Below are 16,495 nucleotides of genomic sequence, written 5' to 3' on the forward strand. Positions count from 1 at the left end.
CTGAGCAAGCGAAAACAAAAATTATGAAAAGGCAGAAACCGGCTAGGTTACGCATCCTTTGGCGTGAATCTATGCCGACCTTAGAAAAATAATCGGTTGCATAGTGAAAAAAGTACGGTATCTAACACGAGACCTACGTTCTGCTTTTATTAACAGACTTTCCATGCTCTTTCGTGGAATTTTTCTAAAAATAATCTGAGTTGAAATGGATCTACTCTGCAGATAAAAGCATTTAATCAAAACAGAATTTAATCGCAGACACTTTGTTGGTATTTCCAGAAAACGTTTTCGACTTCTTTCGTTTCCACATACTATATTGCACACGTATATATTGTACATGTGCTGCATGAGCTGTTTGTTGTATGTTTGTGCGGCAATTTTTTGTTTTAACCTTAAATTTTCTTTACACAACTGTATAGCAAAATGAAAATTTTGTTCAGAGCAAAATCTTTGCGTGATTTTTTAGGATGTACGGTAAACAAAATCACTAAGAAAATTTTCCCAAGGAATTACGCGGGTATATAGCGTGCACTAGAGATCCAGTGTTGTTTAGGTGCGATGCATACTCGATCAATGCACAAAGACAGTTTGTCAACTAATAATACACTATATAATGAGGTTTGTAATTTGCATAGTACTACTATTAATCTGGAGGCGCAACATAATGCATGTAATTGTTCGCGCAATTGTCCACTCAGATATCATAGTGCGGTTGAAAAAGTGAAATAATGGCTTTAGAAATTTTTGCTTGGATTAAACCGTACGGCTGTCAGAAATACGCGCATACGACGCATTTGCGGCCATTTTATTCTTTCGCTCTTAAATTCTGCCAAATTACGAACGATGTAAGGCATTTTTTTCTAGCTATAATTGCTGCAAATATATGGCGGACTCTTTGATTGAAAATAATTGCCATTTATTCCCGAGACAAAAATTATCATCTTTGATTTAGTACGATTATAGAACAATTGCAGGAATAAGGAAACCGAGCTTATTAAATTTCAAACGACGCCTGTCTGTTTGCAGCTGCATACGCTGTTTGTTGCTAACTTGAAAACTGCAGTTAGTTTGTGTAGATTTTACAAAGCGGTTTGTTAATCATACAGTGAAACCAGCATGTCTGCTGAAAGCGCGGAAAAAAGACAAGTGTCATCAGTCCCTTTGTCGACGGTGTACATTTGAGCGCCGCTGTCATGGGCACGGAGAATGTCGAACGGCAATTTTGTCGGCAACCGTAACCTTAGCGCATATATAAAAGAAAATTAAAGACTAATTTTTGCTATGGCATTACGGGAGCATCAATCCTCTCTTGTGTTTAAAGTGTTGGAGATTATTTTGCTTTGAACATTAACCGGCCTTCTAGCCGAAAATGCAGCGATATCTAAAACAATTATGTTTCGGGTTAACACTTTTTTGTGCAATCGGTTTCATCCAAGCGCAAAGGAACCGGCCACCGCCAAATGGTTTTGATAACAGTGGCAGTTTTATGACCACCGAGGATAGCATGATGACCACAGACGAAGGGACCGACGGTAGCGGAGCCGGAGACGGCGGTCAACAAGGACTAAGTGGACTAAACGCCATCTGGGATCAGCTGGGAGAGGCCATTTCGGATATAAGCCTGCTTATGTCATCAGGCGGTAACCTGCAGCCTAACTATGTTGTTCCGGTTGCGTCTGTTCTTTTTTGCCTACTGATCGCTTTTCTAAAATTCTAGACGTTCAGAAATATCCATGCGCTATAATAACCATGTCAGTTTAAGTGTGTATATATCTGTACGGTAGATATGATGGTGCCACTCCACTACAGTTTTCCATAAGGCAGACGGGGTGACTTGCTTTGTTACGCTACGATGATTATAACGAAGTTCATTAAATTTCGATGACGCAAAACCTCTGCAAAGTCGAAGACTTACTAAAAAGACGCCAGTAAAACGGAAATATATAACAATTGAACAACTAACAGCAATGTGTATAAATAAAGTATGGTTTAGAAAAATCATTGCGTAAATTTAAATATGCAGGTGCATAAAGTAAATGGAAAAGATGTACCAGATTGCAGCTTACTGCATACCAGTGGATTCCGTTTACAAGTGCAGTTTCCTGTTTTTCCGTATGTTTTATTTTTTAAGTTTACAGGGCAATAAATTTATATTATTCAAAAAATAGTGCTAGAACAATCAAAAATGAAGATCATGGCTGAAATAAATAACACTTACGGAAAAACAGGAAAACAACCAAAACTATTGTCATAGATCATGTTTTTATACACCATCAAATTTGCAGAAGGCATAATAACAGTAACTTAATCGCATTAATACGTATAAGATTCACGTGTATTTGGCCGCTGGTCAACAAGCAGGAAAGCCATCGCGCACAGGAAAAGCATTACTGTGTCAATTACGGCAACAGCCACAAATGGTTTCCAGATTTCCAAGGCAATTCCGAAATGTCGAGACAAACCAAGAAAGCTTATGGCGTCCCGTCCACTCTCCAGTCCACAGTTTGGGCTAGAGTGCACAGGACAAATTAAATTCTTGCACCGAAAACCGAAGGTATTAGTAATCAGTTTTATCCCAACTGCACACGTGGAGAAGTGACTACTTCTACAGATAAATGTAATAGAGTGGGGGTATACGCAAGGTTATCCTTACTTTTTACAAAATTTTTAAAGAGTAAAACGTGTGAAATTTAGAAACATTTGATTAACATAATTGCATTTTGGCACGTATTACTGGAAAAATTTTTATCCTTTACCTAGTTAGAATTGGTAGACCACCGATTTGAACAGGGATTTTTTGGCATTCAAGTTTGTCCACACCATGAAATTCCATTTGCGCCAGTTGACTGAATGCGTACTGCGTTGGCGAAATCCAGTCAAACCATTTGAACACTGGCGACAACTGGTTAGGATGCACGGGATAACCGGAAGTCAAAAACGACAGCGTAGCAAATATTGTTATGAAGCTAACAGTCCATCCCGGGGACGAAAAGAGGTATACGGCGAGTTTAGCGACAATGCGCCAGGTTAATAGGTGTAGGTACAACATGGCAACGTATAAGAAAAAAGGTCGAAAATCCTCATCCTGCCGCAATCTGGACATAAAGTACACCGGAACAACGTATGAACCAATGGAGATTGCCGTGACCGGTATCGAATAGAGGAGCTATAAAAAGCCATTGTTGTACGGTTTCATTGCTTACCGGTCAGATGTATCATCTTTATCATGCACCGACATACAATACTTACCTATCTCGATGACTGACTCACCTTTGCAATAAGATAGGCTCCTTTGCAATACATGCGGTTTTCAAGCTCCCTGTAAATCCACCGTTTGTTGTTGTATTCTGCAGTGAGACCGCGTTTAGATGTTGTATTCAGAGTGTAGACAAACATAATTATTGCATCAGCTGACCTTTTTGGATAATGCGTATGACGATTGGCCAGAAACCAATGGAGAGAAGTACGTAGAGGAGGCCCATGCGGTCATCGGCGGAAGCCTGATTTTTGTTTATTCCAAAAAACACAATGCCAATCAAAACCGACATTGCAACAGATTGAACAATCTGATACATGGCATCAATGAGATTATAAGGGAACATGAAAATAAGAGCGCGGATCCACAGCACTACAATCTGCCAAATAAACCCGGCTTTCCAGATTTTAGGTGGCAAAATTCCCGGTTGCGCCTGCAGATCCGATAACCTCGGCTGGCGTTGGGAAAAAACAGATGCGAGATGGTTTATGCGTTGGATGGATTCTTCATGGGCATCTTTTGTGGTTTGGTCAATCGATACAAGATCGACTACAAACATTCATTTGTAAAACTTTCGAGGTATAGTTTATATTTGAACTGATCCAGTTTTTGGTTTATGGTGTTTAAATTAATATTATTATTGAGAAACGTTATTAAACGCCACTAATTTTATCAGCAGAATTACGCGCACGTACATATTGCGTAAGTATTAACAACAAAATGTGTAGCGCAATATGTATTGTACATGCTAACGATAACTACCGTAGTAGTCCGCCGGATTCTTCTGGGTGGGACACGGAAAGTCCAGTAGCTCGAAATATGTGATCATGTCTTTGCGTTTTCCAGAGTACAACGTGCATCCGTTTGAGAGAATAAGGACTCGCGAGAGCATATTGAAGATTTCAAATGTCGGAGGTTGAAAGGTCATGATCACGATGCGTCCACGCAAAGCCCACTGTCGAAGATACTCGACCAGAAAAAATGTATCGAATATGTCCATATTCAAGGTTGGACGATCCAGAAGCACTAAATCTACAAAAATTTGAATTAATTGAAGCTCTTTATATTGCACATTTCTATATCTGTACATGTTCACTACAGAGATTTCTGCATTTCCCATGGGATGATGGGCGGAAAGCTTAAGGTGAGCTTGATGTCCATTTTGTCACTCTTAATGTAAAATTATAAATATCCACACACAAGTACACATGCACTCTGTAGTTCAAAATTCTTACCAGGATCGATCAGCAATTGACAAGCAATGTTTAGTCGTTGTTTTTCGGAACACGTGAGTTCACCAACTCTAGTGGCAGCCACATTAGACAGGCCAAGATCCCCGATTAATGCTTCGATCTGAAATTGTTGAAAAACGTCTTTCGTACTAGTCGGCTTGAAACTGCACGAGGCTCGTTAAATTAAGTTGTAAGATTATACCCTTCCCCGTGTATCTGTTTTGCGGTTTGCTTCTCCTGGTTCGGCCAGGTGGCTGGCGAACAGGACAGTCTGCTTCAGCGACATATTGGGATTGAAGTCCAGATTGGTTCCGGCGTATACTGCCCGATGGGCTAACTGCATAGGATCCACATTCACGCCATTGTATGTAATGGCGCCTTTCAACGATGATCCCCATTTCCCGCGTCGATTAATCAAAGCATTTAGGAAATCGTCACCCTGTTTGTCCGACGTCGAGACAATACCCACGAGATCGCCGGCTTTCGCTTCAAAGGTCACCGAACTAAAACTGTACGCTGCCTTCCTGCTTTCGGTTTCCGTCAGACTGCAAGTAATTGTTGTATCATGTATGCGCAGTATATCGATAGTTACCTCATACATGTGTTGTAATTATATCGTGCACAATTCAGTTTTCTTATGTATAATGCTTCAAGATGCTACAGAAATAAAATATATATTTCAAATTACGGTAGGATTGCATCTGTCGCAGTACCTTAAGCTTCGAACTTGTAAATGGGGCTGAATGGTGGAAAACAGGTTCCGCGTGTGGCTTTTCGATTCAGCGCGGTTAGGAGAGGTGCTGCCGTTCAAAAAATACTTTTCATTCAGCATGATTGGTGACACGTAACTCGTATCTTCCCGTTCAGGGTCAGTATTTGAGTGGGGATATGGAGCATATCGCGCATCTGGTTCTGGTTGACCGATACCAATGTGCTGCAACAGAGTTGCAATTTAATATTTACCATTTAAAAACCAAAAACTCACATATAATTATCACGAACATACAGATAGTTATCACGCTTAGAAAACCATTTGTCAATTTTGCAAATAAACGCGCACCTGGACGTTTGAAATTGTACCGCTTTCGATTTCGATGAGTGAATAATCCGCTGATTTTGAAGGGGCTTTACAATTAGTACTGAAGCTTTTCTTGCGCTCCACATTACGCTTTGTCACAAGGTGCTCGTCTACTTGCTGCCCATCATGACCTGCAATGTAATGTCATGCATTACAATAGTCTCATGTACTATACTTCCGCCAAAGTTCTATGCTTCTATAATTATGTAGTGACTGATTCATTAATAAACAATCGCCTCTATAATTATAGGCAAATGATTAATGCTACATAAAATTGTGGTAAGTATGAAGAGGCATAAGTTTAGCAGTTATAAGCTTAAAAGTACACCATTTATATTCAAACATAACCACATACTATTAAAATGCAAAAGCACCGACATTATCTGATATAAAGCATATAAGAAAGAGGCCGAAAAAGGTCAAACGAGGTTATATCTCAGGTTTTTCGTTCTTTGTTTACTAACTTGGATGTTGTATCGTATATATTTTTTGAAAATCCATGCTATCAAATCATTTGCGTTTGCTTCTACAGCACCCATACCATGTGCAAAACAAAAACCCATGAAATGCCAAAAGCATTGTGAAATGAGCTTCTACTCGTAGAATGCCACCGGTTAATCAATGTAAGCTCCATTCTAAACTATTCCAGAACCCACTTTACTCGCGCAAAAGTAGACAACTATAAGTCGCGCACGAAGTTTAAGAGTTTTTGGCACTTTTATTTTCATTTCTCTTCTCACAGAAATAAGATAATTTCATCTTGATTTGGCACTAAAATCACACGAAGCAGTGCACATTTAGCAAAATGCGTCTTAAGTGCTAGTCGACACTTTAATTATCTCCCAACACGAAAGAAAACGAAGCATGTTTTCGATTGAAAATGCACCAGAGCATTACAGGAAAGCAGTGTCATGCGAACATATGATTTAATACTGTCTACGAAATAACACAAATATGTCTTTTCCGCCTCGATGCTGTCTTACCTCCGTGCTTGGATGGAGCCACCAGGAACGAGCCGGTGTCGATTTTACTGTTAGAATGCCGGTAGGAAACACTGCCGGTGTAGTGACCTTCGGAGGTTGATGGACCCGGCATTCGATGTAGCGGACGGAACTGGTCAATGCGATTGATATCCCCTTCACTTGGGCTGCGAACCGGCAAACTGATGTGGTCACGACCGGCGGCGTTGCCGCGCGGATTGTCGTTGACTAATACGGGATGACCCAGTCGTGATGCTTTGCGGATGTCCATTTCGCTGCGACTCTTGCGCAGCCGCGAGTTGCGGTCAAATGCCGGTTCGGGATGCGTCAGGACACCGCGAGATCCGTACAATCGGATGGCTTTGCTGGGTGTGGTGTCTGGCGTTGAAGTTCCAGTTGATTTCAGATTAGGCACCGATACGCGGGGTAGGCCGAATTTCAAATAGGTCATAGCGTTAGTGGAGTTGAGCAGTTCGGATGACGCCCCAACGCTGGCCCGCTTTGCACGATGCAGAATCGCATCCACCTACCAAAAAGGTCCAGGGTCACGTAATACGAAAGATTATGTATAATACAATTTGCGGAACATCACATGTTTATCAATTTACAAATTTAAAATCGTGGTTGAGTGTACCTGATGCGGCCGTAAAGCAAAATTTCCATACGGCAAAGCACCTCCTTTCGGATTGTCCCCTAAAGCGCTTGTGGTCAACTCGGAGTTGATGTTTTGGCTGCAATGAAAAACTTATAACGAAGTCAAATCGCAAGTTTGCACTGCAATATCTACTACAACTGCAAAAACTATAGAAACGTCAAGTATGGCTGCATTCGAGCAATAATAACATTCTGCATCCACATAGAATATATCTGTGTTAATGTATAATATATACTGTAGTAATACCGATAAATGCTCCATGCATGCAAATCCTCCGCTGTCGGCTGCATACTCATGGCTGTTCGAGATCGAGGTGCAAAGTATCGGCGATTGTCCGTACTCATTATTCGATTACGATACCGGAATCAAAATCCTAAGAAAAATACTTATTAAATTTTTTATCGAGATAAAAAATAAGTACTCCCATATCACTGATTTAGCGGAAGACACACACTGGGCCGGGCACGATGTAGTACTTTTTTACTTTATACACGTTTTCAAGCGCTTAAAACGTTGGAAAAGCGGTCAATATTTGCTAAAAATACGTAGTTTGATGGAATAAGTGAATGTTTTTAAAAAAAAGAATCGTCATATCCGACTCATATGATGCACATGCCTAGTTTTGTAAAGAACGATGTTCAGAAGTCAACAATATTTCGTCTTGCACTAGATCCAACCAGTGCGAACAGAAATGGTTTTTTCGGTATAGAAAACCCACAACGCGATCGCCTATCTTCGAGTACGTTCGAAATATTACAGACGCATCTGTCGAATTTGTTTTTATGCAGCTGGCAAATATGTATGACTATCTATGGCAAATGAAACTAGTCAACTATCCTCAAGCAAGAATTTTGTTAGCCTCGTAATCCACTTTGTTACGGTTGTAATCGCAGATACCGCTTACTCAAGCAGCAAATCATTGTAGACACAATACAAATGCTTTCGTAAACGGCAAAGACCGCTAAAATGCAGATGCTTCTGTTGTGTATTTTAAGTTTACGGAAGCCTAATCCAATGGAAAGATATCACAACAAAGATTCCTTGCTGGTTGCTTTTTAATTCGCACTGCATGCAAAACGAATGTAAAATTTTCGATTAAATATTTACTAGACACGTGGTGTATATTTTCATCTAAACTTGTATCGTACGTAATAAATTTTAAGCAATACGAATTTGTTAGAACTTGACCGTCTTACTTGTTATAAGCGCCCCGGTGAAGACAAAATGTACTGTATTGCCTTATTGTAATTACATGCGCTGATACGCGTACAGATGATACAATATCTACGTATTTAATTATATTTCAACGCTTTAATATAGACACAACAAAAGTACAAGTAGCACTCATCTTTAGAATATGAATTGTGACGTTGATTTTGGAGCAATAAATATCAGTAACATTTGTTTTAATTGTATACATCTACTTATATGATGTTTATCTATAAATATGTGAAAACGTTCCTTGGCAAAAAAGCCCAAAAGCACAGCACACACACGGAACCAAAATACAAGTACGCAAGATACCGAAAAAATGAATTCACTTATGAGTCTGTTCTTGTTGTATAGTATACAAAGTATACTCCTAGAAGCTATGACTCAACAACAGTGTCAGTAACGATCCCTTACCTTGCAAAATTCATAACGTTTATGACCTCAACATGTAGAATATGCCCTTTATGCAAGCAAAAGGTGGTTACTCACAAAAATGTTTATAAACAATTTTAGCTAATTAGTTAAAAATTCTGTTGGTTGACTAATGTTACAGGATATCAACGGCGCATAATGCGCTAATTTTTCACAGATACACACTAACGCCTCAACGAAATTCGCTATGCGTAGTCTATTTTATAAAACCTTATGCTTCTGCAATGCAGCGTGGAAGTATAAGGTTGTATAAAATAAAATATTTTTTACCACTGAGGGTTTTGTTTGTTACCATGAGCTTACTATAGTTCTATATCGGTAATAATTCTCGGTAGTATACAAAGATTATTACAACGTACCTGCTGATTCGGGATAAATTTTGTCAAAGTTTTGTTTATCATGTTCCGAAATTAACAGCCAGACAAAGTAAATAATTTCATAAATACACAGTAGCGTTACTAGCGTATCCTGTGTTACATGCTTGTACTAAGTTTGCTTAAATTGTAAATCTAACAATAAGACCAAAGCACACGAAATAAGAAGCAGAGTGTTTTGCACTAATCTCTTCCGTAGTAATTTGGCCATACGCTTTCTTTGATTTCGAAATGACCATGAGCTTCGTGGCATTCGCAACAAAAAGCCATCGACCTCGCTGCACATTTTTACCGTTTGTCGGCAGTCGGACATGCACGCAAAATTGGAAGTGTGAGATTCAACCCACTCGTAACATATTTATTACGGCAAGAAAACAACCATGGTCACGCTTGATTACAGCACCGCGGTAATGATTGTGAAATATCCGGTGCAGGTTTCAAGATTTGTTAGCTCGATAATCCACGATAGCTTGCATGGGATTTATTTATGTACAATTATATGACATTTAAGAAACCACCGTTTAATATCGGTCTTACCAAAATGGAACTCTAATTATTTTATTTTGCTATGGGCAAGTGCAGCATTCTGGCCAAAGCGCAGTTATTCACACAAATTCTGGATCCGATAATCCTAATCACACAGATCCTCTAAATAGAAATCTTGCGAAGTATATTTACAGCAAACAGTTCATTATCAGGGATCAGGGGACATGATTATGGTAAATAATAATTATCTTCACAAAATCGAATATGTTTATAAGCATAACGAAGCCGTTTCTGTAGGATTTGGCTGGTTTTGGGGCCGATACCCGGCAGGCGGTTGATCAGGCGTGGATAATCAGCCTCCAGCATTTTCATTAATGTAGCGCCTGCATTACGGCTCTGATGCAGCTTCTTCACGGCCTGTACCGTTGATTTATTGAAAATACAAAATGACCGCAGCAGCGGCTGTAAATATTTGTCATACTGATGCAGTAGACGGTATCCATGAAACAATCCCGACTCGTTATCCATAAAAATGAACTGCCCATCCTCGGCGGACTGGTAGATATTATGGACTGGCAACGACAGCATCTGCTGATGCCAGTGCAGATTAACAGCCAAATTACTGATGCGATCCAAATTGCCCACGAGATAATCAAACATCACGAGATCCGACCACTGCTCCAGCTCACGCAATTCCTTATCGGTGCAGTTGGCCAGTTCGCTTGATCGCGTTGATATCACGGGCAGCACAAACGGACTGCGGTCAACAGAAGCCGAGTGATTGGGCACTATATCGCCGCTGACCGGTTCTTTTCCGGTAGTGCCGTCAACAGTGTGCCCCTGTTCCAATCCCGCCTGATTATGCTCATTATCAGTACTTGCTTGTTTTGCAGTAGTCGTATTTACAGTAGTGCTGTTTTGGTTTTGCGGCTCACTTGTCGGATAACTCGTCTGGTTGACGATGAATTTCAGTAAAGAATGTAGAATTTTGGGAAGAAATATTGGCTTCAAATGAGTGAGGAATTTGGTTATAATTAGCGGTTTAGCGGGATCCCAAGTGGAGGAATTATGCACAGCATCCATCACTGTCGCAAAAAGTCGACTGGGTCCGGCCTTGGTCAAGACAGTCGGCGGGAAGTAGTGGCGCATGTCCAGCAGATCCGCTAAAAAGTATGCAAAAATTTCCCCTTGAATTTGATCGTAATTGCTGCGCTGCTTGGTGCAGGCCAGTGTCCCGTCATCAAAAGTGACCAGGTAATGGTGCCCACAATACAGTCCATTCGACTCCAACTTCACCACTTTCCTCTTGGTTTTTACATCTTTTATCCATTTCTCCGCATCTGTAAACCGGCGTTTGTTCGCGTCAGATTTGTGAACAATACGAACAGACGGACTATCCAACATCCAGTAAATCCCTCTAATAACATCCGATAACTTGTTAATCTTCGATAAGCTGACCGGTTTCTTGTCAGTCAGCCTGAAAATCATTTCTTTTTGCCCGTGAATTCGACCAGAAAAATTAGCCGGATCGCTTTCAAAGGGCGGAAGGTGGTCAAACCGCGGCGGGACAGTCAGATCCGACAAGCCGGGTAACCTGCTGATTCTGACATGTGCGTTATCGGTTTTCGTCTTTGTCTGATTGCCGGTATCGTTGCGCTGACCGGGAAATGTCGGCAGAAAAGCGATTAGACTCGGCGGATGGAACACGGCCGGAAGGTTCGGGCTTTTTGGTCGCATAATTACCGTCCGATTAAGCGTCTCCAATCGAGGAAATGCTGATATGATCGGCGGATAAGTTTTGACGGTTTCATACTTGTGTACGGCGGGATAAGCGACGACATCTGAAATAACCGACACCACATTAGACACCGCACGCTCAAGAATTTGTCCCGAAGCATATCGGATAAGGCACGAAGGATAACAGTATCATATATCATAATTATCTGGATAAATTCATCTCGATTTAAAAGGTATTTTGAGCGCAATAAGAAAAATTGCCATATATTTATACGCCTGCTTATAAACATTAGAAATTGACTGTTAAACAATTCACACTATTTTATTAATTCCGTAAGAGTACTTTAGGCAAATTGACTCCAGTAAATTTACATGCATGACAGTCTATAATTTACAGTTACGTGTTTAAAACATTAAATATAGGCAACTGCGCATATGCATGTAGGATAAAGTACAGACTACAGAGCAACGCGCCTGACATCGGTTGTACAATTAACTACAGTAATTACTCGTACAATATAACCGACAATCCTACTATAAATTCAATTAGCAGTTTCTTAATCCCGGTGGATATAATATGAATAATTAAGAATGGTATGAAGAATTTTTCAAATTAAATCTAAGTGCATTATCAAAAAACATAGGGGTACGTAGTCAAAGCAAGGTATATAAGAGATAAATATCTCTGGTACTGAATGAAGTTGAAATCTGCTGGATGAAAATTCAGTACTTTTCGGCATGTTTTCGTCAAAGGCATCAAGTTGTAATTAAGACGTGAAACGTGTGGCACGACCTACAGCCTCAACCGCTTGGAATTTTTCAAAACGGATTGCACATTCTCTTGCTAGTTTTTTATGCTCTCTATGCTCGTTATCGATTTGAAAACAAATTATGACTTTTGCATAAGTCGAATTATGAATATGAGTGAGCCTTATATAAGTCGTTGCAGCAGTCGGAGTGAGTGAAACTGCAGGGCGCAGACAGACTGTCGCTAGCGCGCTGCCTGCCTGGCCTCTATGTATACATGTCCGATTCAAACCACTTTCCTACTACTTTACTCGACTCAGTTGTTTTTTGGAATTTCAAAAACAAATTACGGATTCAGAATCAGAATCAGCGTAAAATTTTACTATGACTTTCAGTCTGTGAAAAGTTTATAGTCTTTATGGATCGTCCGAAAATCACTGCCACACGTTTACAACTTGATGGCCGTTTCGGCCATTGTCTTTGTTTTGTCTTTCGAGAAATGTTAATGAGGTGCGACGGCAAAAAAAGTACTGAATTTTTCCACAATATCATTCAGTACCAGAGAACTCCTTTATACCGTGGCCGAAGTAAGGTCAACTTACAATAAAGTAGACCTGTTGAACAGTTGTTTATTATCGTCATTTTTTAAATGCCCGTAATGCAAAGTTTTACCACCGACTACCATTTTCTTACCTTCAGGGAGTGTACTGATTACGGCATTCACGGAGATTTGAGTGGAACATAGCAAACACAATAACATCCATCCATAGAGACGAAGCGCCGGCAAAAAACTCCACATTTTCGTCATTTCAGTTCCAGAACTGAAAGTCCGTAACCTTACGCTGTTTGCAAGTCTGTATCTTCCACAATCAATGTGACAATAATAAACCCTGCAATATCAAAATTTCTATTATAAATCCTGCAAAACAATGTTTCAGTTTTTACCAGTTAAATATGAGTAAGTATCTGTATATGCAAGATCGCAAGTGAGGAAACTGCAAACACGAATAAATCTGCGGAGAGGTTTCCTGTCGATAAAGTTTCAAATTACGATACCAAGTTTAATAAATAAGAATTCATAAATAAGAATAAGAATTCATTAAATAAGAATAAATAAGAATTCATTAGAAAGCGCTTCCCTAGACAAGCGATATCCTGACGGCTAAACCGGCTAAGCATATATGGACTACCGAAGAAAGAAAATGAAAAAAATTAACAATAGCACTAAATACTAATGATCACAAAAAGGTTATATTGTACGGTACATAAATCAATCTGCATACAGCATACCTGCATACAGCATACCTGTAGGAGAAAAACCAACTTGCTTTTGCAAAACCCGAATTTGTGCAAACGTGCACGACACCAACTTGCAATTATTGCAGACGCGGAAGATGTACCGAACCGCCGATATGCCTTGCTCAAGTAGCCAAGCAAGGAATAATTGCGATGATAGGAAAAGTCTGCCAGAAGCTCGATTTCTTATTTCCTAACGCGGGACAAACAAAACTGCAATAAAACCTGTAATTCTAACCCAACAAAAGATTCTGCTTGGAATTTGACACCGTGGTGTCGCTATTCGTGTGAGTGACTGACGTTAATCGAAAGATCAAATAATCTTATCTTGCCGCATGAGACCAATAAAGCGTTTTGAATGACCACAGAACTCTAGACCAACTTCGTCCGGTGCGCTATGTATTGAGAATTCTGGAGGAAAAAGAGGCGGTCAGATTTGTGCTAGTAGCTGAGCGCCTGAGCCCGTAATCATCATCTAGATGGAAGCGCACTAAATGGAAACCGGATCAGCCGCTTCGGTACAGATCGACCGATTTAACTGGCTGAGACATGGGTGGTTAATTTTTGTTTCTGCTCTTTTCCAAAGAACATAAAGTTCTTTTAAATTATGCAGAATTTTTTTAATGCTGTATCGTAAATATTTTTATGAATTAAGTTCAGACAAAAGTACTATGCCAATTGTATCAAGCCGACAGTAATTATAAAAGAGTATTGCACGATCTAACGAGTAACGACTAACTTGTAAGTTGTATGTTACGTAACTACGCAATACTGCCTTTTTTAATAAAGTATCCAGCACACTCCGCATCCGCAGCGGTTTTGGGATGATTAACCCAAGTTAAAAATGATGTGAGGACGGTAATAAAATGTTTTCCCATTTTGAGACCTGCAAAATACTTTGGCGTGTGTAGTTTGCATACATAACAAAGCAACAGCAAACAACTGCGGTAACAAGGAAAGGTGCTCGTATGAAGTTGACACTAGCTGTTCAATTCTAGCGCTAAAACGAGCAGCTGAGACCGCTGGTCAAAATACCGGTGCCCGTGGCTTGTTGAGAACACAGTAGGAGTCTTTAAATGAAAACTTTCAAATAATGAAACGTTCCAGGCATTCGTACATATTTCTCTAAATTTCCTTTCTTGCTGCAGATTCACCGATCGAAATTTTGGCACTATTAATGTCGAGCATAAAGAATGATGGATGAGGAAGAGTTCAAAATTTACACGCGTGGTGATATTATACTGGAAATCGCTTTCGCCTCCTGTCTAGCATGTCTAATGAATAAACAGGAATGTCCAGCATGGAAGCCATAATTACAATTTCTAACTGGACAGTGGGCAGTAAGCAGAGATCAGTGGCAGGTGTTATTATTGCTACTCTATATAACTTCGGATACGCCACAAATTCATGCCGAATGCGAATGGTGTCCGTGTATTCAAACGTAACACTCCGTGCTTTGTATGAAAATCCGCCCATGGCACATGCCCGCATTGTAAATTTACGGGTTCTAAAGACCATACCGCCTAATACTACCTGAACGTCATTAATGGACTTCTTTCAAATTGGCCGTCTGTTGCATAAAATTATATTGCACAGTAGTGCATAATACTGCATACCCTTGCGAAGGTATTCATGCATGCATACGTTATGTTGCTAACGTCGGTCATATGCACCATCATTCCCATATATAAAAGCGCAAATAGTTTAAAAACATCGTGTAATAATTTAGAGAAACAAAACGTGTGCGCGCTGGTGTGTTTAACAGTAAGTTGCAAATGGACAATATTTTTAACTACTATTGCTACTCGTACAGGAGGAAAGCGCTTGATCAATGATTATGCGTATATACAGAGTATATATGACAGAATCTTTTTCTTTTTAAAACTAAAAGCTCATTTTTCTCGGCATCAATGGCACAACAGTAGCCATTAGCCCACTTTACCTTATCAGCAGTTAATTGAGTATTCGAACAGCCATTTCACTGGTAATAACCAGGAAAATTGGAGGGGTTAGAAGGGGATTATCCGATGCAACAAGACAGTAATTAGCTCAAGGTGTGCCGTATCAGCCTTAAATCAGGATTAGAAACCATTATTTGCTTATTTTGGATCATGTTTGTCGCTTCTTAACCTCACAGCACGCTCCCTTTCACAGGATTGAGTGTGTGCAAGACGAAAATGAATCTCTTTTATACAGTCTTTTTGGTCTCTAACCTTAATCGCCACTAGAGAAGCAGCAGACCGGCAATTATACTTAAGTTGGTCAGAAAAGCGGGAATCGCTTGGAATTCTGCGCCCACCACTTTTACCATTTTCGACAGACTCACTTGAAATTTAATTAAATATGCGTATAACATTTCTTTTTCTTTTTGAATGTGTAAGCGTGCTTAAAGACTTCTAACCAGAATTCTATGGGTAAGGTCAAAAGAATATTATGGACAAGGACAAGTCCGGCTCAAGTGTCCTCCACAACTGCCTACATACGCATACGTATTCTAAGCAGGTCCTGTGCATACAGAGTGTGTCCAGTAATAACACTTCCACCTGCCTGAAATGACAGAATTCCTGACACATTGGGCGATGGCCAGTCTGATTGTCTGCAATGTAATTGCCCGATAAATCACTTGGAGATTGTTTAATTTTTGCCCTTTCTCAGTGCATATATATTGATGAGATTCTGCACACAGCCTCCCTGACCACTGGCAGGCTGAGACGTGGTTTATGATGTTGACTCTGGGTACACAAAATTTTCAACACAATTTCCACCTCGATCCCTTCTGCCAACATCACACACCAACCTGAAAGGAGCGCATCTGTTTCTTCCGCGAAAACAATAGCATTGTATCACAATGGAGCGGCAATCAAATGGGTGATTGGATTTGCCGTAATCTTTTATCTTTTAACCATGATCTGCATTCGGTTTGCAGCGGCGGTACTGATGTGTGTCATGCTGTCAATAAGCAACACTGCGTTAGGTTAATTATCAATATTCTTTCTCGTTAGTCCGTGCG

At 40.0% G+C, this 16,495-nt stretch overlaps 2 protein-coding genes across 6 annotated transcripts; both read right to left on the reverse strand.

Annotated features, from left to right (window-relative positions):
• Window positions 1-2,041: 2,041 nt before the first annotated feature.
• LOC129599191 (ATP-binding cassette sub-family G member 8-like) lies at window positions 2,042-9,836 on the reverse strand. 3 transcript variants are annotated; one of them, XM_055497347.1, is made up of 13 exons: window positions 9,757-9,836; window positions 7,448-7,574; window positions 7,181-7,277; window positions 6,550-7,072; window positions 5,549-5,697; window positions 5,202-5,422; window positions 4,691-5,033; window positions 4,492-4,609; window positions 4,019-4,288; window positions 3,416-3,805; window positions 3,271-3,347; window positions 2,757-3,166; window positions 2,042-2,509 (listed from the first exon to the last, which is right to left on the reverse strand). In XM_055497347.1, exons 2-13 carry the CDS (start codon window positions 7,543-7,545, stop codon window positions 2,314-2,316), a joined length of 2,892 nt encoding a protein of 963 aa, XP_055353322.1. In that variant the 5' UTR covers window positions 7,546-7,574; window positions 9,757-9,836; the 3' UTR covers window positions 2,042-2,313. The 3 variants fall into 3 exon arrangements, with proteins under 3 accessions (XP_055353322.1, XP_055353320.1, XP_055353321.1); XM_055497345.1 differs by lacking the exon at window positions 9,757-9,836 and adding an exon at window positions 9,205-9,460; XM_055497346.1 differs by lacking the exon at window positions 9,757-9,836 and adding an exon at window positions 7,818-8,080.
• LOC129599225 (four-jointed box protein 1-like) lies at window positions 9,804-15,463 on the reverse strand. 3 transcript variants are annotated; one of them, XM_055497401.1, is made up of 3 exons: window positions 15,428-15,463; window positions 12,883-13,079; window positions 9,804-11,546 (listed from the first exon to the last, which is right to left on the reverse strand). In XM_055497401.1, exons 2-3 carry the CDS (start codon window positions 12,995-12,997, stop codon window positions 9,934-9,936), a joined length of 1,728 nt encoding a protein of 575 aa, XP_055353376.1. In that variant the 5' UTR covers window positions 12,998-13,079; window positions 15,428-15,463; the 3' UTR covers window positions 9,804-9,933. The 3 variants fall into 3 exon arrangements, with proteins under 3 accessions (XP_055353376.1, XP_055353374.1, XP_055353375.1); XM_055497399.1 differs by lacking the exon at window positions 15,428-15,463 and adding an exon at window positions 14,603-14,652; XM_055497400.1 differs by lacking the exon at window positions 15,428-15,463 and adding an exon at window positions 13,495-13,667.
• Window positions 15,464-16,495: the final 1,032 nt, after the last annotated feature.

The sequence above is a fragment of the Paramacrobiotus metropolitanus genome, unplaced genomic scaffold, assembly GCF_019649055.1.
Source record: "Paramacrobiotus metropolitanus isolate TYO unplaced genomic scaffold, Prichtersi_v1.0 Parri_scaffold0000140, whole genome shotgun sequence".
NCBI classification, from domain to species: Eukaryota; Metazoa; Tardigrada; class Eutardigrada; order Parachela; family Macrobiotidae; genus Paramacrobiotus; species Paramacrobiotus metropolitanus.

Bases quoted from the DNA above. Each gene is read 5' to 3' on its own strand.
- LOC129599225 (XM_055497399.1), bottom strand. The intron at 11,547-12,882 runs GTAAGAAAATGG...CGGTTATTTCAG, and splicing joins AATCAGTACACTCCCTGAAG to ATGTCGTCGCTTATCCCGCC.
- LOC129599191 (XM_055497347.1), bottom strand. From the start codon at position 7,545: ATGAGTACGGACAATCGCCGATACTTTGCACCTCGATCTCGAACAGCC. The intron at 4,610-4,690 runs GTATAATCTTAC...CAACAATTTCAG, and splicing joins AAACAGATACACGGGGAAGG to ATCGAAGCATTAATCGGGGA. The intron at 2,510-2,756 runs GTAAAGGATAAA...TGTGCACTCTAG, and splicing joins GGTCTACCAATTCTAACTAG to CCCAAACTGTGGACTGGAGA.